General features: G+C 39.3%; 1 protein-coding gene across 1 annotated transcript; it reads right to left on the bottom strand.

The window, feature by feature from the left end:
* Positions 1–1859: 1859 nt before the first annotated feature.
* TERF1 (telomeric repeat binding factor 1) lies at positions 1860–24748 on the bottom strand (the record flags this gene model as incomplete). Its single annotated transcript, XM_082315953.1, has 10 exons — positions 1860–2018; positions 10303–10367; positions 11476–11519; positions 11609–11674; positions 12785–12891; positions 16416–16565; positions 17907–17993; positions 18680–18810; positions 21018–21113; positions 24562–24748. The coding sequence occupies 10 exons, from the start codon at positions 24746–24748 to the stop codon at positions 1860–1862; spliced, it is 1092 nt and encodes a 363-aa protein (XP_082172079.1).
* Between the last annotated feature and the right edge of the window lie 1286 nt (positions 24749–26034).

Genomic DNA, 26034 nt, shown 5'->3' on the forward strand with positions numbered 1-26034 from the left:
AAGACTGCTATGCAGGTAGCTCAAATCCTTGTTCTGTTACCTATTACTTACGTTGAATTATTGCTACAGCATTAAAGAGGCTGCATACTGCACCTTCTCACTTGTCAGATACCCGCTATGACTTTTTGAATTGTTGGCTTACAGCTGCTCCAGCATTCCTTGCTGAAGGACAAAGTGTGTATTTTATCAAGGTCCTGAAATTCACAATGTTTGCTAAAAAAGAAAGTATGCCTTAAAGTTGAGAAAATTTACTGTTAAGACATGCAGCATCTCTGTGGAACCTAAAGACTACTGCTTGCTGCTGTTTCTAGCAGCTGCAAGAAGAAACCGTAGTGTCTGGTGGCAAGAATGAGGAAGGTGATCTGGCTGAGGTCCTGTCCACAGTAAGAGTGTGAAACAAACTTTTGTAACTGTACTTTACCATTTTATCTTAATGGAAGCAGGCTTCCAAAACAGCAAGCAGAGAGATTATCTTAATACTTCCGGAACATTTCAGCCTTCAAGAATATAGCTCTTCCTTTGCAGCCAGGAAAAATATCTCAGAGAGGTTTATTTTGTTATGACCAGTTTGGCCAGATGCTTTTCCTTCTAAGGTTCTTGTAAAATAAAAAACTTATCCAAGGACAAAGGTACAGAAAACACCTGCATTGAAGAGATTTCACTTTTAAAAGAATGCTGTGATATGTTAGTTCAAGTCACCAGATTCACACAAGCATGATAGTGGAAAGTATGGGTTTTCTGAGGTGGTGGAACTCTGTTCCACACAATCTAAATCAAGAGAGACAGTGTAGCACCATCATTCATCTGTTAGAGTCTCTCATGAGCACGACATTTACAGTGACCAGCTGACACCTTGATAGTTAGTTACCCCATCCGAGCGTATCTTTGCTTGCTATCGCTGCAGGCAGAGACAGCGGAGAGCACAAATGAAACACGTCTCACGAGGTGTGCTATCAGTGTCAGGATAGACTCGTTACTGAGCCCCACTTTGGCCATTCGTTTTTGAGCTTTCCCTTTCCTGCTGGTCTAGAAGAAGCCACTTCTCAAGACAAGGTAGGTGGCACAAGATAATCAAGAGATGTTAAGAGCTAGTATCGTACTGTTACTTTCCATATGTTTTCCATCTCTTCTGTGAGATAAAAAGTGCTATTATGCCAATATACATAAGTTCAAAATAATCTTCCACCTAGAGCTTAAGCTTAATTCTTTAAAAAAAAAAAAAAAGCAGCACCTTAACTACTTATAAATATAAAAATTACATGGAGTATCACATTTTTAACCGCAAAAAAAGGAATCTGTTTGTAAAATTAGCAATACCAATACATACATATTTTTTGCAATTAATCTGTTTGTAAAATTAGCAATACCAATACATACACATTCTTACTGACAGAGATGACAAGTCTGACCAAAATTTCAAAGTGAAGCAAATCAGATTAGAATGGGTTACATGGCAGGAAGTAAAATGATAAAAAGCTCAGTCTGACTAGAGATACAACCCTTTAAAAATACAGAACGCTTGACTCTGTATTAGCCTCTATCAAGCTAAACATGTTGCCAGGCATTTAATACCCCTATGTACATAACTGACCTTTCTTAAATCACTGCAAGCATTTTCACGTTTCAGAAATTAGGTCATCTATTGTGTGTACATAAAAGGCGGGGCTTTACTTTTAAGTCATCATTACCCAAGCAAGTGACCTTACATGAACGTTTTATACCTATTACTATTCTGTTTCATATTTTAGGACAGCAACACTGCTGGACACTCTGAGACTAAAATAAGTTATTATTCTGAAAAGCTAGACTAGGTCCCTATGTAGGGAAAGGTCAAGAAGAGTTGATTCCTGTAGTCCAAATTAGCCTTGTTCGATCCTGCACAGTGTTCTCCACCGGTCTTTTAACATGACACTAGTTCGGTTGTTGAAGTCACCGTGGACCAAAATTTTAGCCCAGTTACCCACTCCAAACTCCCTTACTCCCGATTTCAGTTCCAAGTCTTCTTTGTAAGTCCATCGCTAGGGGAAGAACAGAGAAAAATACCAGATATGTGAACAGAGAAAGGTATTAATGTAAGAGCTAAGCTTACAGCAAATATAAAAGCAAGTTTTTATACAGCTCTATAGTTATTACAGAGTACAGATGTCTGAGGGTTGGTAGGGTCATTTTGATTTCTTTTGAGCACCATAACTTGACACTAAATACAACAAAGGTTACCATGTGTTACAACACAGTAGCAGATGTCACCTGGAACGAGAACCACATGCTTCAACGTTCACAAGTTACAGGAGGAAAAGAAAAGAAAAAAGCCATCAGGCAAAGTTTTGCTTCATTCAAAATGGGCTTTCTAAAAATTGTACTTTATTAGCTAATTAAGCCAAGACAAACCTTTGTTGATCCTAGTATGCATCACAAAAGAGAAAGCATTTTGTGACACATTAACCTAGGGACTGCGAATCAGGAAAACATTTACCAACAACAAAGGAATTTCAGTATGTTTAGAAAAAACAAATCCCAATATTTAAAATGCTGATAGAAGCAAAATGATACATATTGCATTTGAAAGTGAGATCCACCATATCCTCAGGTAACAGCTATGCATTTGGTTTTGGCCATTTGTTGAGCACACTACTTAAATCTCACTGTCATGACCTACAAGTTTTTTACTCTTTAGGGGAAGACATTTCCCTCATGAAAGGAGAGAAAATTACTTGCAGTTATACATCTGTAAGCAATCCCTTCCAATGACGTTCTCCAGTGTACCAGTTCTTCCTTAGTTGCCTCTTGATACAAATATCTCAATACAAACAATTTTTAAACTGCACACAGAGTGAAAGAAAACTGATTTTTTTAAAAATTAAATACTTCATTTTTAAAAACTTACCTTTACAGTAAAGTGTGAGGGAGAACTGAGTATCAACTTTCTTTTATTGTAGCTTTATAGAAATACACATATATATATATATACAAGAGAAGTTTACAGATCCTATAGAGCCTATCATGCCTATTTTTAACCACTGCATTTTTAATATAGGTGTATTACATACAGTCATTTTTTTCACTCTGGAATAGCAATTAGCAACTTTAATATGAAATTATTTCAAAACAACTTATTCTGCTAGAATGTGATCCTCCGCAGATGTCTTCAAATCCTTGCTTGCTTAATACACAACTAATCATACAGATGTACGATCAGCATACCTCCTCAGAAAAACTGAATTGCATATCATCTATGCAAATACAGGACAGGATCCCCAGTTGAAACAACTGTGTAGGAAAACTGTTTCTAAAAGGTAAGTATCGATTTCTATTTCAAGCTGCAGTTTGATCACGTTCTTTCTAAAGTTATTCCCCAAAATCTGAAATGTAAAGACTTAACTTACAGAAAAAATGTAAACTTAAAAATGTTAATGAGATTGAGATGTACAGAGAATTGTATTGCATAGCTGTTCAATTTAATTTATCTGTGTTCTCTTCTGCTTCTTGCACTGGAGATGTCCTGCTGCTCCTGATGGTCTCATGGACCATAGTAAGTTATGAAAGGAGACAAATGGTCAATTTTCACTGGTCTTATGCTGGCATTTCTGTGATCACCAGCAGATTCCATATTAAAAATCATTAGTTACTGGACTTTTACAAAATCTGCATGTATTTATGTGCATGTCATGAGCAAATGACTGCTGAAAATCCAACCAAGAAGCTCTCTTATTTCTCCATTTACCATTGCCTGTGCTTTACTTCTTTTGGAGTTGCTCTGAAACAGCATAAAAGTCAGCGTTTTTGTTCATAAGCCTTCGGCTGGGGCTGCACGGCTAGAAGGCGTGTCCCCTGGGTGGTGGATAGGGGATCCCTCTCTGGAGGGTGCACCGGATAAAATTGAAGAAGGTGCCGCGAACCAACGCAGCCTAAGGGAAGGCCACCCTGACAGAAAAACCACTGGCCCTCCAAGTCATGGGGGTTGGGCAGGAGGCCAACTACCTCCTCCCGGAAAAAAAAAAAATAAATAAAAAGTTGCAGAAATGACGAGCATCAACTCGGAGATGGAGAAAATCAGTAATGAAGTGAGGAGGAGGAGATGGAACTGGATCGGTCATGTCTTGAGGAAAAAACCAACAGAAGACTGCGCTGTGGCCCTTGGGACCCCAGAGCACGCAGCCGCAGACCGATCGAAGTGGAAGAACGATGTTCGCGCCTTGTGTGCCTCCTGGCACTGAGAGAATTCAGATCAGATTCAGATTTTGTTCATAAGAGCATTATGAAATTTACATAGGCAAGTGATCAAAAGCACTGCAATTAATTGCTCATGTTGAGCATGTGAAAGCAAAATAATGTCTCATAGGCCTTTGCAGACCTCAGTAGTTAAGAAGCATTTGTAGCTAATGGTCTTACTGGTCAGAACAATTTAATTGACAAAGGAGTGAACTATTTGTAAAAGGATGTACTGTCTAGAGCCTCCTTGTCTGATGAATTTCATTTGCTGTTCTTATGTACCATATGCTGCTTATCTGACACTGTTTTGGTGAAATATGGGTTGTAAAAGTCATAGGAACTCTGTAGCTGCCCCCGCTGGGCAGAGTTCACATCAGCAGAGGCTGTCACTCTGCTGCTCCCTGTCCTCTCCTATAGCCATAGCACTAAAGTGTTTCCGCTCTGACCTGATGTAAATCGCAATTCGGGTTATTTCCACGACAGTATGTGATGCTGTGAACGGGATTCATACGTCCTGCTTCTTTTGGGAGGACCGCGGGCTGCTCCCTGTCACTGCTTGGAAAAGTACAGAACCTTTTGAAATCCCCGTAGGGACTTCAGCTGAGGGTCATCTGTAGGCTCCTGCTGAATCCCAGCTGTTAATAGAAGTCAGTCCAGCACCCCACGGCCAGCTAAAAGAGGGAAAGGTAACTGTAATTCTGGTCTGGTCGAGGTTAAGTCTGATAAAGTTACATCTGGTATCTGATAAAATTTAGGAGAGGTTGGTCAGGAAAGCCTGGGTTGGTTTCAGCTATTAACATGATATGAATGCGGAATGAACAAGCTGGTCTGAAACAGGGCTGAAGCGACACGCAGCTACCCTGGCAGGGATTGGCGTTAACTCAGCTGCAAGGGCAAGGGGTGGAGGCTTGGTCCTGGATTGCCAGTTATCCCCTCCCCTTCCCTGTCTCCAGCTCCAGTACGAATTTCCTCGGGACCTGATGTTAACAGTCCCAACCAGCACATTGAGCTCAGGATAGATGTGGTAATCAGGAGGAGCCCTTGTGTGCCTTGTAGCTTTTCCTTTGAGTCTCTAGTTATTGTCGGGCTGGAGGGTCAGCCCAGGAGCAGTGACTGCGAGCTGACACCCAGGCAGCACAGGGCCCCCCTGCCTTTCCTTCGTCTCCTTGAATGAGTGAAAATTTCACCTTTTGCCTGAAAGGGAGATATATTGCTAGTGTACACTGAAGTACAACTGGAACATAGAGCACCCATGGGATGAGTGTGTGAGTGCTTGTGTTTGGTGCATCCAGATGCACCAGCTGGCAAGCAAAGGACCTGTGAAGTGAGTGTGAGGGCCAGGATGCAGGCAGGGGTACTGGGCAGGCAGAGGGGCTGTGCTCATACTTAGGCATCTGCAAACACTCATGTGCCTGTGAACCTGGAGAGGCACATGTATGCTTTCACCACTGAACTCACACTTCTGCCAGAGAAGAGGACAGGACTTGGCTGCCTGCATTTATGTCTTACACAGGTACCGTGTGTGGGTGCTGCTAAGGGCAGCACCTTATCCATGGTAGTCTGTGTGACCAGCTGTGCCAGCGTCCTCTGCGTGCACATCCTCTGTCTGTGTATCTCAGATTTGTGCTCAGCTTTGCCACCGGGTGAATCTGCAAACGGGAAAGCAGCAGTGACATCCCCCAGCCTGAGCAGGGACCCCAGGTGCTGGGCAGGAGGGCCCTGGGCTGGGGCTGCTGGAAGATGTGGCCAGTCCTAACATCCCTTAACAGTGTTGCAGCCAGTTGAGTTGTGAACATTCCCGAGACTAAATGTATATGATCCTTATGTTATAGGAGACCGATCCTTTGCTAACACACCTACAATGATAAATTTGTAACCAAACCTGTAGAGCTTTATGAGGGCTCCCAGTAGGGACCTGTGCTAATAAATCCTCAGGTTAATTGGAACAACTGGATTGGGCAAAAAAAAAACCAAAACCACAAAATAAAAACATGTTTATAGAACATTAGAAGAGCAATAGGAGGTGTAAATGGATGAAGCTGAAGTCCTAAAGTTTGTAGTTTGGGGCATGAAAAGAGAGGTTTACCAGAGTATGTACAAGACCTCCTCCTGTAAGTAAAAGACTACTTCCAACTATCAGATGGGTAAATGGTGTTGGCTATAAAACAGGAGGAAACTCGAGAGAATCAGGCTATGGCTGACCTTAACAATTATAACTTTCAAAACTGTGAAGAACTGGGTAGAAAGGGAAATGCAGTTGCAAAGGAATAGCCTCAACTTACAAAAATTTAAAACTTGATAAAGCCAACTAGTAGAACCGAGTAGTACAGAGGAAATCTGTGAATTAGAGGGGAACAAATATCACTTAACTCTGCAAATAATGTACCCAGTGGAAATGTAAATCTCATGGCTGCTGTCATTAAACAAATGCATGCCATCCTGCTTGTGCACAAGGGATGGCTGGGCAGGACAACCCAGGGTCAGCCAGTATAATTATCAGTGCCACAAGAGGTCCATGTGTCCAAGGATGCTCAGATAAATAAATAAATCTCCATGGATGAGGGATTTATTTATTTTTTTAACTTTCTCCTTTTCTAATAAGCTGGAACACTTCTAGGGATCCTTAAGAGCTTCTGCCCTTAAGAGCAGCAACAGTTCAGGGACTGGTGATAGGCCAAGTGGCAATTTTGAGTGCCATTCTGCATAGTTCCCCCCTTCTCTTGAATTTAAACTGGTAAAAATGGCAGCAGCACTCAGACGTGAAAGGCAGGAGAGGTGCCTCTTGGGAGGGAAGGAGCTTAGGTAACATTCAGCCTGATCAAAGCTGTATTCTGGTTATTCTGCAACAAGCAAAAATTTGGCATCTACACAAGGTGCAAGCTGAGGTATGTGAAAGATCAAACTTCAGATCTCAAAGTTGGACTTATTCCAGGTTAATGAAACTATCAGTGCCTCTTCAAGAAACTATGATCACTAATAAACCTCACTAACCAGTGAAAGAATACGAGCAGTAGCAGTTCAGCTGTGTTTCTAAACAGTTCGAAATCTAAAACTTCTGTAAAGTAGCCTACCCTTTATCAAAAATACTTCCTTTTTCTAATACTTCCTGTTCCACAGATCTTTTGCAACATTAGTAGTGGATAGTGTGGGGTTTTTTTTTTTTTTTACTATTATTAAAAGGCCAGAGATTCCATTGGAACCATCTAGTTCATCTCATTTCACAGCATGCCAGAAAACTTTCCTAAATAAAATCTTTATTCAAGTAACACAGTTATGCTTGACCTACAGCACCAGATAATTCAAATACTTCCAGCAACAAAGACAATCACAACCCTTGTTACTTGTTGTAATGATTAATTACATTTGCTGTTAGAAGGGTTGTTTGTTTTTTTTTTTTTTTTTACTTGTTTTGCTTTTAAATTGCTTACATTGAGCTTTTTTTTAAAAAAAAAATTTCTTTGGTTTAACAAGGAGCCTGCCTTACAGGTAAGCCAGAGACCGACTCATTTTTTCTTTTCACTGAGGAACTATATAGAGCAGTAACTTGCCTCCCCACACAGACACACACACTAACAAACTGCCTGCGCCCTCTGGGATAGCAGTTATGTAGACTCCAGCATTGCACTACTGCAGGCTAGCAAGACTTGTTGAGAGACTGGGCATAAAGCAGCACTATGCTTGAGCTAACGTACTGACAGTGGCTACTCCAGAGCAATGTGACATTTGGGTAGCTCAGAACGCTGGCAAAGCAAGCTTGAGTTTGTCAGACAGATTGTGTAGACATACCCTCACATATTGAAAGGTCTTGTTATTCCTTAGAGTCAGTTCTGCTCTAGTAACCTGTCTTCCTTTGATTATGTGTTCTGGGACTCTTCTGATTCCTCCCCCGCCCCGCCTCAGAGTTTAAATATATGGATTTTTTTCCATACATGTCTGACTAACTTCTGAAAACCCAGATTTTCACACACATTCTTTAATTTAAGCAAAGTGTCAGTCAGATTTTAGACAACTCACAGGACTTGCCATACACATACAAGATATAAAGTGGAGTACAAACAGTTCCCTAAAATCTATGACACTTGCATCCCCTAATTTAGGGATGAGAAAATAAAGTACGCTTCCTTTCAATAGCACTGCAGACTGTTGTATGCAGCTAACTGAAAACACAGCAATGAAAGGCTGAAAACGGGCACTGAACCATTGCAATGAAATGCCATTTACAAAACAAGAGCAAACAATGCCAACATTGAAAGAGGGACTACATGGAAAAGGAAGTTCTAGAAGTCAACTGCTCTGACATTCACTACATTCTTTCATGCATGCAGACAATTTTATAACCCAGATAATTAAGCAGAGGATCAGATTTATTGTTTAAAAGGCCAATATCATTGTTTTCTATACAGGTCTCACTGGCAGGGAGTATGCCATAAGTTTCAGGCAGACAGCAAATGCCTAATTTTCTAAGTGTTTAAAGAAACATAGTTTTGAATTTTAATTTCTTTCAAGTTTTTATAAAATTTTCAATGAGTTCTTTGCTACTATCAGATGTAGTTTTCTATAAATTCAGTTTTTATGTTCCATATAAGGTTGAACTATAACAACAGAATTAAGCATATCTATTTTTTTTTTCCTAGTGATATCTATGCACAAGACCTAGACCAGGATTCAGTGCTTGCAGCTGACCCCATAACAGACTACCTCAACATAAAAACAGTTGAATATAAAGCTGTCATTAGCTCTGAGTCAGCTGTGGTCCAATTACTTTAAATCTTGATGTTGATAACAAAACTGATGGAAGCATGCATGCTTACCAGCATCTGACAAGGTACCTATCCAAGTATAAATTGCAATAAAGTAACAAGCAAATCCAGTACGTACAGGTATTTTGGTCTTTAGGGCACTGGCTGTATTTGCAGCTTTTAATCAGTCTCAGTGATTTAACTATGCCTGAGATTTGTGAGAAAGTGAAAAAACTGTTTATATGTAGCAGGGGGCTTAACCTTCAAGGACAGATGAGCTCTCATTAGGACCTCAACCACTTTGAGGACAGCATGTAACTGAAGATTTAACCAGGACTTGAACTTCAGTAAAGTGCTTAAAGAACTAGGAATAAGTACAACTCTCCTCAAGGGCAGTCTGAAAAAAACATAAGCAGGTTCGTCCTTCCCTGTTATGTGAAAAATGAAATGTCAAAACGAACATCAGAAACATGAAACAGCTCACACCAGAATGGATGTATGTTGATAATTTGCACTGTTATTTAAACAGAAAGACTTCATATTGCTTGCTAAGAAATATTCAAGAGGAATTCAACAATGGGAATACATTTATTTAATATTAATTTCATTCAGAATTGTTTATCATTTTATCATAACTGAAGAAAATTGGCTATGCACAAAAATGAGTTTGTAACAGTTCACCCCAACATCAAATCAAATTCCCTTCTATTAAGGCATACACTTCTGTACTTCCCACCAATAGGGAATTCTAACGTTAGTGAACTTAATAGAATTATTTTTAAGTAATTCAATGAAGTAGGCTTACCCATGAAGAGAACGCAGAGGACTATTTGAAATGTAGCATTATAAAAAGACCCTATTATTTGGTTTATAAAAACTAGAATAGTTTTCCAAGTAAACATGTTTTCACCTCATATGAGCAAAGTACTGAATTATAAAATAGCTAAATCTTTAACCTTCTAAGTGGGAAAACAAAGTCTTTCATGTTTGCCCAAAACTCTCATGGGCAAATGACATCCCGAATTTTGTAATCCAAACAGTGTAAAGAATTTTTTACTTTTTCACAAGTTTTAAAAAGACTCGGATTAAGTTTTAATAACAGTGCATTTCAACAAGTTAAAAGCTCATAAGCATTAGCAACAATATTTGAGACTGCACAAAAAAGTCTTTCTTTTTTGAAGACAGGAATTAGAACTTAAAAAACAGTTTCAGGAGTTGTAGCACAACTTGAGTAATGTGGAGAACCTTAAACCCAGGCATTTTGGAGACAGAGTCCAATGAAGTACAGGGAAAAAAAATTCTATGCAGTGCAGATTCATTTTATCTCCATTTAGAACAGAGAGTGGGTACAAACCTGTCTTCTTCGGCCACAAGCCAAAGCATCTCCATGTTCTTCCACATTTTGCAAGCTGTTCAGACCTAGAAGGCAGTTAATAGACATCCAGACTAATAAGTCATCAACATTAAGGAAGTAGTTTTGCATTCTACCATTTACATGAGACAAGAATGTATGCTATTTTGATATGCTTTGACAGACTGGGAAAATTTCAGTGTCTGTTTATATATGAATATACTTTTATACATGAAATATATATACATATAAACTCACGAATCTCACCTTAGTCCAAGGACTCAAAACATAGTCTGTTCAAAAAAGTCACTATATTTTCTATGCAATAGAGCTCACATAAGAATTATATTTTAAGCAGTTAGGTAAAAATTGGTACATAATAATGAAACATTTGTTGTTTTTACCAAAACGAAATATTTTTACTACACATACTGCTCTCATTTTACATAGAGAGAATGGAAACTAACCAGCAATCAGAGTTATGATACTTTGTATACAGGTTCCATCATTTCCACAGAACACGTGTCACGTTCTAACTGTGGCAAGCATCCAAGGCATCTCAAGATTTGTCCTTCCAAGTACAACATGGTCACATGCAAAGGCTATAACGTCATCTCTTTGGGGTAAGAGGGTGCTAATGGTTTTCAGAATCTACTTATAAATATTATATAACCCATGTTGTAAGTTTTAAAAAAAAGTAATACCAGGAAGATACACGAACATCCTAACTTTGTGCATTTTACACTACAATTTCTTTTTCCAATCAGCCAACCTCTTTAGTTCCTTCCCCCCAAAGTTATCTAGGTCAGAAGTCAGAAAGAGATAAGTTTCAGTACTCCTCAGGCAGCTTTCTTTTGCTTACAATACTGTAAATGCTAGTAAAGCAAACATGCAAACAAAACCCAAGAGAACCAGAAAACAGTGAATGATTTTGCAAAATGAGTTGCCAGAGAACCTTAAGCCATTTCATAGTTTCCTAAATGTGGCAAGCACCAAATCCGCATTTGGGTAGAAACCACACATAACAATTGGGAGGGTTTTTTTCACTATAATAATTTTTGTATTAATCCAAACACACTGGATAGCAGTTATCAAACCACCAACCCATTTATGGGGGGGGGAAGAAGTGTTTGACATGACTTTGTTTTGAAAGTGTAAAAATAAGCTAATACTCACTCCGAAGAACACGGCTCATTCTGTGTTTCTGTCCTGAATGAGGCCTGCAAGGAATGAAGAACTGAAGTAAAAATACACAGAACTTCATGAAATGTCTATGACCAAGAGCAACAACAAAAAAATTAATTTTTACCTTACTGTGGTGTTTTTTGTGTCTCCAGGTGACTGATTTGTAATACTCTGTTGCTCTTCAATTGATCTTTTTTAAAAAAAAAAAAGAAAAACAAAGATCATTTCCTAGGCAGCAACTTACCATTTATGTGATTCAACGATACTTGAATGAAAGAAAATCCCAAGATTTCTCTACAGAAACAGGGGCACACAAACACTAACTGCTTCAGTCCATTAACCCTCTTAACCTTGCCTCTCTAATACCTGGAGGAGAAATACACAAGACATTAACACATTTAAGTTGAATACATGAGGTATTTTACACATCTATTTTTTCATACCTTCTTCACAATCCAGGAATTGTTTCCATAGGTGTTTTGATCAAGTCTTTTATCATACCTCTCAGATCTAGCTATGTCAGGAGCTGTCCTTCTAGAAAAAAAATCTTACGACTTGTCTTCCTGTATACTCTAGCTGCATCAGTCCATTTCCTTAACTAAATGATGCCAAGTATTCCAGGTATAAAACTGCAGCAATACAAGCTCTATCCCAATGAAAGACTACAATTTATTCTCCATGAAAAACAACTGGTGATAAATCTAGAATATTAGTATTTTTCAAAATAAAGTCAAAGGAGGGGGGAAGGAACTGGGCTTCAAGTTCCCCCAGCATTTCTTAGAAAAGCATGTAATTGTTTTGAGGGTTCAGACTGCCAGAATCATGAAGCAACAGAACTATTCTCCATCACACTAGTATCACTAAGCAAGAGAATCTTGTGTTTAGCTGTAAAGAAAAAGTAATAGACTAATTCCCCTTCCTTATCCTCTGTCTTCTCCAGATGACCTATAGCATGAAACTAGTAGGGTAGGACTAAAAGGAGCTCTATCAAGCATAAAGAGGAAAAAAAAAGTGACATATTTATGTTGTTTTTATTGTTATATAAGACTGACAGCTGTTTAAACTGAAAAATGTGCATCTTCAAAAAGTACTTTAACTTAATGCCAAGCTATTTGGTTCAAATGCCAAAAGTAACAACTATAGAAAAGCCAAAACTTAAAAATAGAGAATGTACTTGTAGTTAACTTTCTATGGGACACAGTTTGGAATTTAACATCCTTCGTTCTACCTACTCTTAGTTCTACAAGTTTCAAGTTACTGTCTAAGCATGTCCCTTAGCAGTATAGTGCTTAATACAAACCTTTGTTTTGTTTCCAAATTCCTTTTGTCGTTTTCATTGACATTCACAGTTTTGTTTTGCAATGCTGCTGCTCCCAATCCTTTAGACTCTACCTGTTTTGTGGCTGCCTGTGAGAAATGATTTTAAAGATACTTTAAAATTGAAGCCAGTCAGTACCTAGATACCTAGAAACCTTAGTTTACACTAAGATTAGTATGTGTACACTCTATTAGGACTAACAGTGCTTATTTCACAGACCCTTCATTACCATTAAAATAAGTAGTTTCAAAACAACTGTAGTGTGTTAAGTTGAAATCCATCAAGATCTATATCAGCTAATAACTCAGAGAAATTTTAGGCACAGCCAGAACTGATATTTATATGGACACACAGAAATACAATGAGTACTTGCATAATAAGTGAACATATAGATAGGTGAAATACATTGCAGAGATTAACTAAGACTGCAAATACTATCAAAGTACTCCAAAGCCTGTTTTTATAACTAGATTAGAAACTGAAAACTGGCAGGCCTCACAAGTTCATCTAGTTCTGTAGTGCATGGCAGGATCAAGCATACCTATAACACTTTTAAAAGACACGTCTGATCAGACTTTAGGCCTGTAATGTAACCTTTCCTGTATTAGCAAAAGCATTTTCTAACATCCTGCCTGAACTTTTAGCCACAAACTAAGATTATTTCTCCTCCATTCCCAAGAGGAAGAAGGAATAGTTTGTTACTCTTTATAGAACGTCCAGAGGATCGTAAGATTTGTACTTTTCCCTAGATTCCTCCCACTTACTTGCTATAATAAATAACACCTAAAAAAATGACCCACATGAGATCATTCTTGCCACTTTGCTATCAACTTTATACTGTAGCATCTTAAGATATACCTACTGCCCAAACCATAAAAATATCCTGGTTGTGCACTATCATTACTAAGCCGAGCCAACCATCTTCCATCCAACACTGTCTATACATCCCAAAAGGTGATCTGTTTTGCAATACTCAAATATCAAAATGATTCAAAGTTGACAGATTCACTACAGGCCCAATATTAATTCATTTTCTGCTTAGCCAGTTGCTCCCACTTTTCATCTGTTTCTTCTTTCAGGGCTTGCTTTTGCCTCCTGTTAATTTTCTGTCGTCCATCCAATTTTGAGTCTTCTTGAAATCTTAACCTGTCCTTCACACTAGCTTGCAGAATGTCTCAGCATTTATAAGAGTCAGATAATATAAAAACATTCTTTATTTCACACATTCTTCCATGAAAATACTGGAAGGTATTCTGGTCACAGAATACTTCCAGTCACAGAAGAAAATGTTTCACTGTCAGAAGTTTCATAGCTACCCAAACTACTTCATCTTTCAGCTGCGAGTTTTCAAAATACTGGCTCTTTTACAGTGGTTGATGGTAGCAAAACACATGTGAAAGTGAGGACATGTTTCCATACAGATAAATGGGTAGAAAGGATTCAATTAAAAAAAAGTTTAAATCCACTATGTTGTATTTTAAAAGTTAAGAGTAGCTTTCAAATTGTACTTGTACCTAAAAATAACTCTTTCAAAAGAGAAATCAAAGTTACAAAGAAAAATTATGAAGTATTTAGATCAATGCTTTCTTGGTGTAGGTCCTTTTTCCTTGTAGTGCCTTATCTGCGACTGTTCTTAGGGCAGTTAACCTATAAGAGTTTCTTGAAGCACAAGAACTTAATCAACAGTAGAAGCTGCAATCTTGTAGATTCCAAGCTTGACAATAACCTAGAAAAAGCAGCCTACAAAACAGTCTAGCAACGTAGACCACCAATGTAGGTAGATGAAAAGCTGGACGTGAGCCTTCTATGCAGTTGCAGCCCAGAAGGCCAACCGTACCCTGGGTTGCATTAAAAGAAGCGTGGCCAGCAGGTTGAAGGAGGCGATTCTGCTGCTCTGGTGAGACCCCACCTGGAGTACTGCATCCAGCTCTGGAGCCCTCAGCACTGGAAAGACGTGGACCTATTGGAGCGGGTCCAGAGGAGGGCCACAAAAATTATCAGAGGGATGGAACATCTCTCCTGTGAAGAAAGGCTGAGAGAGTTGGGGTTGTTCAGCCTGGAGAAGACAAGGCTCTGGGGAGACCTAATTGCAGCTTTTCAGTACTTAAAGGGGGCCTATAAGAAAGACTGGGACAAACTTTCTAGCAGGGCCTGTTGTGGTAGAACAAAGGGTAATGGTTTTAAACTAAAAGAGGCTATATTTAGATTAGATACAAGGAAGAAATTTTTTTTTTTTTTTACTATTAGGGTGGTAAAACACTGGAACAGGTTGCCCAGAGAGGTGTTAGATGCCCCATCCCTGGAAACATTCAAGGTCAGGTTGAACAGGGCTCTGAGCAACCTGATCTAGTTGAAGATGTCCCTGCTCATTGCAGCACAGTTGGAATAGATGACCTTTAAAGCTCCTTCCAACCCAAACTATTCTATGATTCTATGATTATACTTCTGCATATGGCACCAGAGGAAAGAGAAGCAAGATTAACAGTTAAAGCTAGAGTGTTTTGCTGTAGAGAACGCAAGGTACACTGCTGGGAAACAGTCACATGTGTTGCACAGCAGAAGTGGGAACTCTTCACAAAGTTGCCTCCTCCATGCCTCAGAGTAACTCAGTCCCAAGTAAACATTTCAGAAGCAAGATTTGCAACATTGGTGCAGACAGTAGGGTGGATGTGCAGGCAGTGGGGGTGCAACACAGAGGGCCTAGGCGTGCTAGTATGGAGTTCCGGGCCTCCTCCGACACCTCCAAACCTCCATCCGCTCTTAGGCTCAAAGAAATACCCTTGAAAAATAAACTTGAAAACTGACAGCGGAGTGAAACCATTAAAAGATATTGTATTATACTTTGAATACATTTAATAAGTTCTCTAGTTTCTCTTTCTGGTAAGAAAATGAAAACCCCAGAGGAACTTCAGGTTTGTTTATTTAAAATTTGCTTCTTATTACCTTTAGATGTTTGTGCTTTTGTAATTGAGTACTCCAATATTCTTTTATAGGAAGTAAACATAAGAGAAATTCTTTACAATCCTCCTGAAGATGAGCTGCAGGAGGAATGTTGTTCTTGCCAATTTTAAATCACTTTTGAGCAAGATGGTTTTAAGGAGCTTTTTTATTTACAGGAAAACAGCAATAATGGTTTTCCATCTCCTAACTCCTCTGACATTCCTAAAGCTTTTAGCCAAATTAACAGGTCTTCATCTTTTAGTTTTAGTATTATAAGTCATACAGACTTAAACAAAATAAATATTAAATATATAGTTACCTTATCTTTTGAGGAGTCTCAGATCAGAACTGCTTCTCTTAACCATACATAAATGACAGGCCTCATTTTAAATTATGCTTTTCTCCTAACTATTTTTCTAATCAAAACAGTTGTGGAAAAAACATTCACAAAAGACATTTTAAAGGAGTCTTACTCCTATTACCTTTCTCCTAAACATATATTAATTAAAAAAAAAAAAAAGGTTGAATAAGACACTCCAAAGGAAGATAAAACTTCCTTTTCATCTAATACAATAACTGAATATTTTCTAAACAACTCCCTTGAAAGTATAAATCTATTTAATCTTAGCAGGTACCTCTTTTGAAATAAGTTTTGAAAATAGTTTTGACATACCTGTATTAAGAAGTTAGTTTCATTTTCTTTCATGTAAAGTTCAATGTACGACTTGATTTTACTTATCAAAAGATCGTAACTGAAGCTTTGGAGAAGGGGAACATATGGATCCTTGCTTTTAATTACAGTTGCCAGCTTCACCCTTAAAGGCTAAGAAAAGCACAGCTTTATACAACACAAAAATATATCCTGCAGTAAACAGTACATACACAAAGATAAACATGATGATTATATAGTTTTCTGAATACCCCTATACAACTTCATGCTACAGTTTGAAAGGGTTCTAAAGTTAACTAGGTATAGAACCAGGAGTTTACTTTATGTGCTCAGTAAATGGTTAAGTGTAACTTTCTAGAGATCCTCATTTTCATTCCCTTTATGAATAACACTGAAAACAGGGTTATCAGTGAGGCAAAAACACCCAGAAAAGGCCACTCATTACTGGGTTCTCTTTTCTCATTTGTTGCCTCAAAAAGACTGCCATTGAAAGGGGTTTACAGTGTTCAGGAAAAGGACTATTTAGTACAGTAGCATTAAGGACACATCGATACTGATAACTACAACTTCACATTCTGCCTACCAACCACTCTGAATCTCACAGAGACCAATATAGCCAAAAATTAACTTCTGTGTACAGGTTGCATTCTTATTTATGAATTTGAATACTATTACCACAGCCTACACTTGCCAAACATCTGAATCCTCTGAATGAAGAGTGTATCTGAAGAATGTTATACATATGCTACTATTTACATAGAACATGTCCTAACATACCAGAGGAAAAAAGAGGCAGCATTTTTGCCTTTTTTTCTTTTTGCCTGCAGTCCTTCATTTGCTCTTTTCTCCACCCCAGCAAATTCAGGTGTGTGCACTAGCTATTATTTTAAAGAGATATGCACTTGAGCTTGCATCTTTCTGAACGATGCAGTCAACATCAAACCAGGAGGTGGCCTAACCCACATGTTATCTTTTCCAGATAGAGGCATAATAATATCCGCTCTATACTACAGCTGCTAATGAGCTGTCCTTCCCTGTGATGCTTCAGTATGTAGAACACTAATCAGAGACAATAAAAAGAGTGCACTCCAATGGTTCAGAAAAAGTCAGCAGACTGATTATTAGGGAGTTGCTATGTCGCTACCAGCATGTTTATACTGTCTTACTCTGAGAAAACAGCGATACAAATTCCCAGAATCTGTAGTGACACCTCACTCCTCATATGAAGTGGGAAAGGGGATGAAGTTTGAACTGATGCTGCCCACAGTGAAGAACAACTGCTGCTCGAAGCATTTTACTCCCCAAATCACCCATTATTTCTATCAGTCCCCTAGCCACAAATTTCCTTTTGTTTTTACAAGTGCCACGTGTGTAAGTGACTGCATAGGCAGTAATTAGGACAAAGCTATGCAGGTAGCATTTGCTAGCTTTGGAAACCCATTCCCCTCTTCTCTGAAAATGAGAGAACTTAATGCAAGTTCAGCAAGTTACTACCTTATCTGATGCTGAGTCTGTAAATAGCCTTTCAAGAACTTCAGCAGCCTCCTTGAAATATCCCTTTTCCATATAGACGGCTACAATCTACAACAAATATAATTGCAAGATATGCTGAAATACATTTCACCTGAGATTCAGAAAAAAAACAAGAGAAGTCACACTTTTATAGTTTTGTAAGTATTGCAAAATCCAGAGGATTACATATTTAAAGGTTACCAACAATTATCTAGTTATAAGTTAGTTCTGAAGTAATATTAAACCTCACGTATAAAGACCTAAAATCTCTCCATCAGGCATTTAAAAGGACCTTCATTGACGCAAAATAACCCATACTTGCCTACTCAGTATTGCTTTCATCTTTCAGGGAAAGACTTTCACAGTCCCAGGAGCTGTCAACATGTTTTTACATGTTTCTCTTTGAAATCAAAAGTTTTCTAATACAAAGAATTATTTGTAAGCAAAAAAAAAAAAAGCTATTCATAATATATTTTAAAGCTCAAGATACTAGTGTTTTAAAACTGATCTCTCAATTGATATCTGGTTTTTTTTAGATTGGCAGCTTTTGAGACAATTTTGAACTGGGACAAACATGAATCAATTTAGATAGGAAAAGGTCCCCTGTACAGATCTATTTACTCTGTACTTGAAAATACAACAAACTTAGAAAATTCAGTTCAGCCTGCTAATAGCCCAAGCTTTTTGTAAAAGCAGCCATCTTTTAGCAGAATGAATAGGTAACATCCTGAAGATTTTTAATAAGTCACACAGACCTGAATTTGAATTAAGCGACGAATATCTTCATGAAGCTTTTCCAGTTTAATTTCTTCCCTTTCAAGTAAAGTCCAGAAAGACAGAGCAGATTCCAAAGGTGAAATTCTTTTATCATTTTCAAAATGGCATTCTTAGAGGGGGAAGGGGAGGAAAAAAAAAAAAAAAAAAAAAGGTATTTAAAAGCCTTAAAGGATAAAGCTAAATATATTACATTATTTATACACAATAAAGTCATAGGTACTATACATAATTTCAATTCCTTTTTCCTCAAACACACCTGAAGAGAGAGACTAAAAATTATTTGAGAGACCTGAAGCAACTGCCTTCTTTTCAGAGAGGCTGGTTCTTCTTACCCTTGTTAATAACATTACTGTTGCATTTTTAAGGGAGATTATGTGTCTGCTAATTATTGTTCATTTAAAATGCCACTTGCAATAGTGCTAAGTTTAGCATCATATATTTGGGCTGGCATGACTAATACTCTTACATTAAGCTTGGCATCAGATACCAAAACATATGGTATTGATACTGTTAATTTTGTAATGTAACAGCCAGCCTGATTTTTTTTTTTCCTGAGTCTATCTCTATATTTCCATGTCTTAACTTTTTGTTACATTTGAAGGGGTTAAATAGAGGGAAATTCAAAGAGCTTAACACAGAATTGTCACTGAAAAAGCAGAAGCAACCTCCCATGTCATTGTACTGCTGTACAAACTCCCAGCAAGCAGGACCAGTGACCAGTTCTAGCAGAAATCTAGCCTAGCCAAATAACCATCCCCTCAACACTCTAGAAGCAGTTTCGCAGTCTGGTCATTGCACATCTGCACAAGCGAGCGTGCCACCATCACAGATGCAGTAGGAGCCGGCAGGTGCACAAGACAGCTTTTTTCCCACGGCACTGCCAGCATAGCTCAAGATGTTCACTGACCTACAGCCTCACTTATTCCTTCATTTGATATGACATCATAGCAGAATCTCTCTCGATATCTTCTTATTCCTTACAGTAAGCATTTTTCAGACAGAAGGAAAACAATTTAAGCAATACTGAAAAAATAAAAAAAATTTGATACCCACTACAGTAAAAGACAAACACTGAAAATTTAAAGAGTATTATATGTATATATGCACATTAAAAAATAACAGTTCTGTGTTTCTTTAATTATTGCTTCAATCAAGTAATATGACACTTAATATTGAGTTTATTTTAATATTGTAAAAACAAAGTGTTTAACTGCTAAAGAGCTGCCATCTGAAACAGCCTACTCTGTTTTAAGGCTCAATACAGATTAAATATTTTAATAGTTGGAAAAGAATCAGGAAAGCTACCATACAATATAGTAGCTTTCCATGTACATTTTGCAACTACATCTGACGTAATACCTACTAAGCACATGCAATCTTCCTCACCACACAGGTCATTCTCTACACTGATAGATACAAACACGCATTGAAGTTACCTTGCCAAGTGTCATAGACAATAATATAGTTTTAAAGTGTTATCAGAAAAGTTTCATAATTTGTATATGATGAACTTTTTTAAATATTACAATTTCATCCTCAAGCTGAACTAAATCAAGAAGAGTTATTACCTGACAAGCAACATAAGAAATTTCATTTTAAAAAAACCAAACTTTTGTGGCGCTGCTAGGTTACAATACACTTTTTTCTTCTGTGCTCATGCTGGCAAGACTGCTTTTGAAGTCCTTACATTCCAATGAGTTTTATCAAGCAGTGAAAACTTGCAGCAAAAAAGTTAAAACTCTTCCAGAAACCTGAGCATGGAAGTGAAATCAGCTTGGCCAAACCAGTAAGTTGTGAATACAGCCAAACAGGAGACCTGGTAGTGAATAAGAGGCCCAAGGACCTGCTGCCAGCTGAAAGTCTTACAGCCTTCCGTAAGAAACAAGGACAGTCATCCTTTTCATCCATGTTCTTATTCCTACTGTCTGTCCTACTTTAACCTTACATGTGCAGAAAGAAATGCACATTCTGTGCTTTAAACTTGCAAATATTGCTCACTAAAAGCTAGTCAATCTTTTCCAGTGTATTTCCAGTTGATGTTACTCTGACAAAAAAAGACCTATAATTTAAGAAGCATGTAGTCATTCAAACTCAAAGCAGCTAAATCAGTCAGCATAGAATAACACTGGTCCTGCATACAACTCAGTCACATTTGGAATATAGACAGTCCAAAATGTAGAGTTCAGTCATTTTATTTTTATATATATATATATATGTACAGTAAAAGCTATGCAAAAGCATACCCAATACACCTCTGTGCTAGTTCACGCAAATCTATTTAAAAAACAAGTGAAAAAAAAGAATCAGAGTATTTACCAAGGTTTTTTCCTTTTGCAGTTCTTATCAAAAGCTGACAGAGATACACCGTTTTTTTCTGATGTGTAGGTATTTTGGAGAAGCCATTAATAAGAGCTGGAAAGAAGAGAAAAGTTAAGTCAGTCTTGCTCCAGCACTGCCACAGTGTGGCTAGAAATATACTAGACACTGTGTTATCAGACTTTAATAATCTACTAAATTTCTAATTCCTTAGGAAACTGATGAAGCACATTTAGTTAATATTCTTCCACGTTGAAAGAACTTAAATCATATTTAAGAATTTGGCTAGAAAAAACTATCCCTCTTGCAGTTCACAAGAGTAACTTAGAAGCAGTAAGATGCATCACAGGCTTATATTCATCAAATTAGAAGACCACAGTATCTTACGTAAATAAATGAAGTTTTGTTTTGCTCAGTAGCTTACTATGAAAGACAACTGTCTGCTCCAGAGAACATTTCTGTGGAATGCCCACAAAACGCAAGCCACATGCAGACTAGTAACACTTACATGTTGCTATAGCAACCGACAGATCAAAAGTAGTAAAAGCTACAAGGAGAGCTTAGTCAGAAACGTGAAACTATAAGGGAAATCCTCCTCACAAGGCTGGAAGGTCACAAGGATTATTTTAGAATGGGAGCTATCATGAGATTATTTCCATCGTGCTGGTTACTGTGAACTTCATATTTTAATGTGCTGAATATACTAATTAGTCTTCACAGCATAATACAGAAACATTCAAAATGAAAAGTGAAGAATGCGTCAAGTGACTTGCCTAAGCTGCAGACTGAACACCCTAGCTCAGGAAGTGTTTATGTATACACTGCAGTGTCAGCCTAGCAAAAGCCAGGATTCTGGAGCATGGGACCCCCAAGTTTTGCAATGGCATAACTAGAGCACATAACACATTGTTTTACTTGCAAGTATCCAGCCTACTTGCTTATTAATGTATGATCGTCTCCTATGAACAATGGATAAGCACGAAATTACGAAGTAATTAAATAGCCTCGAACGATTATCTAAGATAACATCAAGCAGGATATTGTCGTTTGGGCTTGGAAGAACACGTTTACAACTGCTTCAATGAGGACAGGTGATACAAGAGCTTTTAATTCCTACAGCCAAAATAGGAAGTAAAAAAATAATGCTGCTTAGAACAGCAGTTAGGAGCCACTCGTTATAATCACAAGTTCATGCATCTTCCATAGCAGACAATAGAGTTCAATTTCAGAAAGAGTTTGGATGAGTTCAGTGACAGAGATAAGCAGCATCATCATGCCCTGAAGATGGAGCCAAGGCTTGGAAATTCTGGAAGCAGGCAGAATACTGTAGCTGAATGATTCTACAGACCAAAAGGGGTCATCTTGGCAAGTAGCTTGTGATCTTTCAGCTTTCTCTGTTCTTTTAAGGTGCACCTACATTAATGCTTTAATTCAGAGCAGGGGTGCATTTTTAAAACAAACTTCCTGCGCTTGGTTTGTACAATGGAACAGTCTTGAGTTCACAAATTTAATTCCTTTAGAGCTATTCCAAAGAAAAAGAAACCTTGAAATGTTTACTGTGTGGACACCAGGTCCTTAGCACCAATTACTCACAAATAATGCAGACAAACAGAAAGAGACATAGCCTTAGTAATCTTTTCTAGACTGTTCTCCCTCCCCACCCCCAAGGCAGTTTCTCTATTAATTTTTTTGTTAATAGTGCCCTCAGTCATAAATTGCTTTCCCCCCCTATGGCCACTCAAATGTATTTCTCATGTTAGCCTTTCATTAGAAATTCTAGAAATCCAGTTCCTTGCCGGATAGATACCTACACAAGCTAGTTCAGCTATACAGACCATAACATTCTGTCAAGGCAGGGTAAGGTATGCAAGGCAAGTAACCTTGCCATTCTGTCTTGAAATCCTTAATCCCAGGTAACCTAGCTATTTCTACTTTGCAGTGTACTGATCTACACAAAAATATTATTTATCTCCTAATAAAATAGCTCATCTTGTTCCCTTAGCCTTCCTACCTTTCTGCACTTGCTTCAGTTTGAATTGACCTTCTTGTTGACAGCCAATCATTATTTCAGTAGGGTCTCACTTTGACATATGCAAGAGTAATAGTTCTGTATTTCTATAAAAAACCCTACACCCACTTTTCTAATGCAATCTTATGACTGTGCTTAGGTTTCTCCATAGACTTTTACACTTCTGACTTTGTAATCTTATAGCACCAATATGCCCAACTCTTTCCTCTGTTTCTGAACATGGAAGGAACAAATTCCAAATTTGCTATTAGTTCCAGTTCTACATGACCTTGTATCCTGTACAATTTAATTAATTGTTTCTACTAATACAGTCCTCAAAAGTCTTGCCATCCTTCTCAGGAGATTTTCCAATCTGCTTCTGTGTTGACAGTGCCTCTGCTTCCCACCCACGTCTGCATGACATTTCAGTACAGTTGTCCAACTGAGCCACAGTTTCAAGGCCAAACAAAGAGAAGCACCATTAATAATTTAATCTAGCAGCCCCCCATTCAATGTACCTTGTTATGTTACCTTTAGATATCTTACCTCTTATAGTTTCTCACATCAATCTCCTTACTAATCATTCTGCATGCCCTACTATATCAAATTTATCTGAGACCTAGATATTTGCTTTCAGCTGTTAACTGCTCTCACTCTTAAGTATTTCTCATTTTAAATACATGTTTTTCCATTCAAAATCCAGTCATCAGACTTCAGTCCACCTTCATCTGCTAGACTATAGTTCCTTGAAATACTTCTAGCCTTCTGCCATAACCCTGAATGTAAACTCAGAGAACTCAGCATATTTAACTAGTTCTACTCTGTTTTTTACCATGTTTGCATCTCTTCACTAAATCCTCTTCAAGCGTTCAGTCACCTTGAACTCTCTCAGCATCTGAGGCCTCAGCTTCAGCAACTGCTGGTGGCGTACAGGCAACCATATTATACATTCAGGCTTCACAGAATCAAGGTGACAGATTAACACCAGCGCTTGTATTCACCTAATCCTCTAAAAGACCTCACCCCCAAGCCCTCAGTAACCACTGTTTTATTGTAACAGTTCAGTTTGCTTCCCTCCCTTATCTCATTTAACTAAAACAGCAAAATTCCCCAAAACTGTGATTAGCTTAGGATTCTCCAGCAGAGCTTCTGTTGCATGCTGAACTCAACCACCAGTGGATTAAAAAAAAAAAAAAAAAAATTAGCCTGGACTGTTTTTTTTCCACCACGTGCAAACGTTGCTGATACCGTTAAATCGCCTCAACAGACGACCCTGTATCATTCTAGGAATCTTCTGAAGTCCTCAAAAGCCCTGAAAACCTCCTCAACGCCAGTGACACGATCACGATAAGGTTAAACGCACGTATAAAGCGTGCTTACGCCCAAGAAGAAGCAAGGGCAGAAGCACTTTCAGCGCGCCCGAGAAAGCTGCCCCTCACACTTCGCAGGGACACGCCGCCTTCAGCGTAGCCGCGGCTGCTTGAGACCCGCAAGGGCCGCACCCGCAGAGCCCCGACAGCCGCTGCCGCCCCTCACCCTGCGCCACGTCCCTCCAGCGCCGGAACTCGGCCGCGCACCCCGCCCCGAAGTGCCGGCACAGGCAGTAGCAGGCGAACTCCAGCATCCAGTCCGCGGCCACCGCTTCCACCTCAGCCGGCGGCGGCGAACAGACCCGGCCGCCCCCGCCCGCCTCTCCCGGCGAGCTACCGGCCGCCCCGGCCATCTTCAACCCGCGCGCCAACGGCTGCCGGCCCCGCCCCCGCCAACGGTCCGGCTCGCGCTCCCCCAGCCCCGCCCCTTCCCGCGCGGCAGCCATTCAGCGCGGCCGCCTCCTCCCGGCCCCGGCTGCCGTCACCTCCGCCGGTGGGCGGGGCCGCGCCGGCCCGTCCTCGAGGCGAGGGAGAGGCGGGGCCTGGGCTGGGTGCGGCCGTGACGTCATGCCCTGCTTTACCTCCAACCGAATCAACGACGTCAGCCGGCCGGCGCGGCGTGCGCGGCTCACGGCACCCTGACAGGAACGTCCCGGAAGGTCCGGGCCGTGCCCCGGCTGGCCGCGGCTGATCCGAGAGCTTTCCTCTGCTGTTGCTGCTCCGGAGAAACGTTGGTGTAGCGATGTGAATGCAGGTGTCTTTTGGCGTCAGGGGCTGGGAATAAAGGCGTGTCCTGCTTGGAGCAGGGGGCCGCAAGAGCTGCCGCGTCGCGTGGTTTCTGGGGGACTAAAAGGCAAGACACAGGTGTTTTGGGCATGTGTGACGCAAAGGGCTTCACGTAAGCATGTCCTCATGTGGGCCCTGGAGAGAGAAGGCTGCTGGGGAAAGAGGAGGAACGTGTCCGCGTTGCAGAGCCTGGAAACTGAAAAGTGGAAGCCTCGACTTGGCAACGAAGCCCGGGATGGAATGTGAAGAGGGACTGAATTAGTTGGAGTGTGGAGTGCGTCTATCTGAGAAGGCAATCCTTTGTATGTGTTAAACTGGAAAACCTGAGGAGGAAGAAGTTAGCCTATGAAGAGGTGAATTTAAGGCGAATGCTGAAGGACAGGACAGTTTTTCTGTCTGAGACTTGATGGAGGGTAGAATAGTCTTTTGGCAGATCTGGTGAAAAGCTTTAATTTGAGCTTTACTGTACTCCTGGAGTGAACAGTGTGATAACGGAGAGAAGAATGAATGAACTGGTAGGCCTTTGCTGCCTTTGACTCCTGTGGTCACATTAAATGCACCTGCAGCAGTCTTGCTAAATAAATAAATTGAGGTCGAACAGAGAAGAAAACATGTAATTTAACTTAATCTATTTGGACATCTTTATTAATAAAATATGAGATTTAAATTTGCACTTTGAAAGAGACAATGTTTGGCAATAGTTGTGAGCTTATACAGTAGTAAGTTTTCAGATGCATGTTTGCAAGTGCATCTACAATAACAGCTTCAAGGACATGAATTCTTTAGACTGGGCAAATTTGCTGTTATTTGCCATATCGCTTGATAGTGCTTCAGGATAATGGCAAGCCTGAAA

This window comes from Platalea leucorodia (genome assembly GCF_965183815.1).
Source record: "Platalea leucorodia genome assembly, chromosome: 1".
Taxonomy (NCBI): domain Eukaryota; kingdom Metazoa; phylum Chordata; class Aves; order Pelecaniformes; family Threskiornithidae; genus Platalea; species Platalea leucorodia.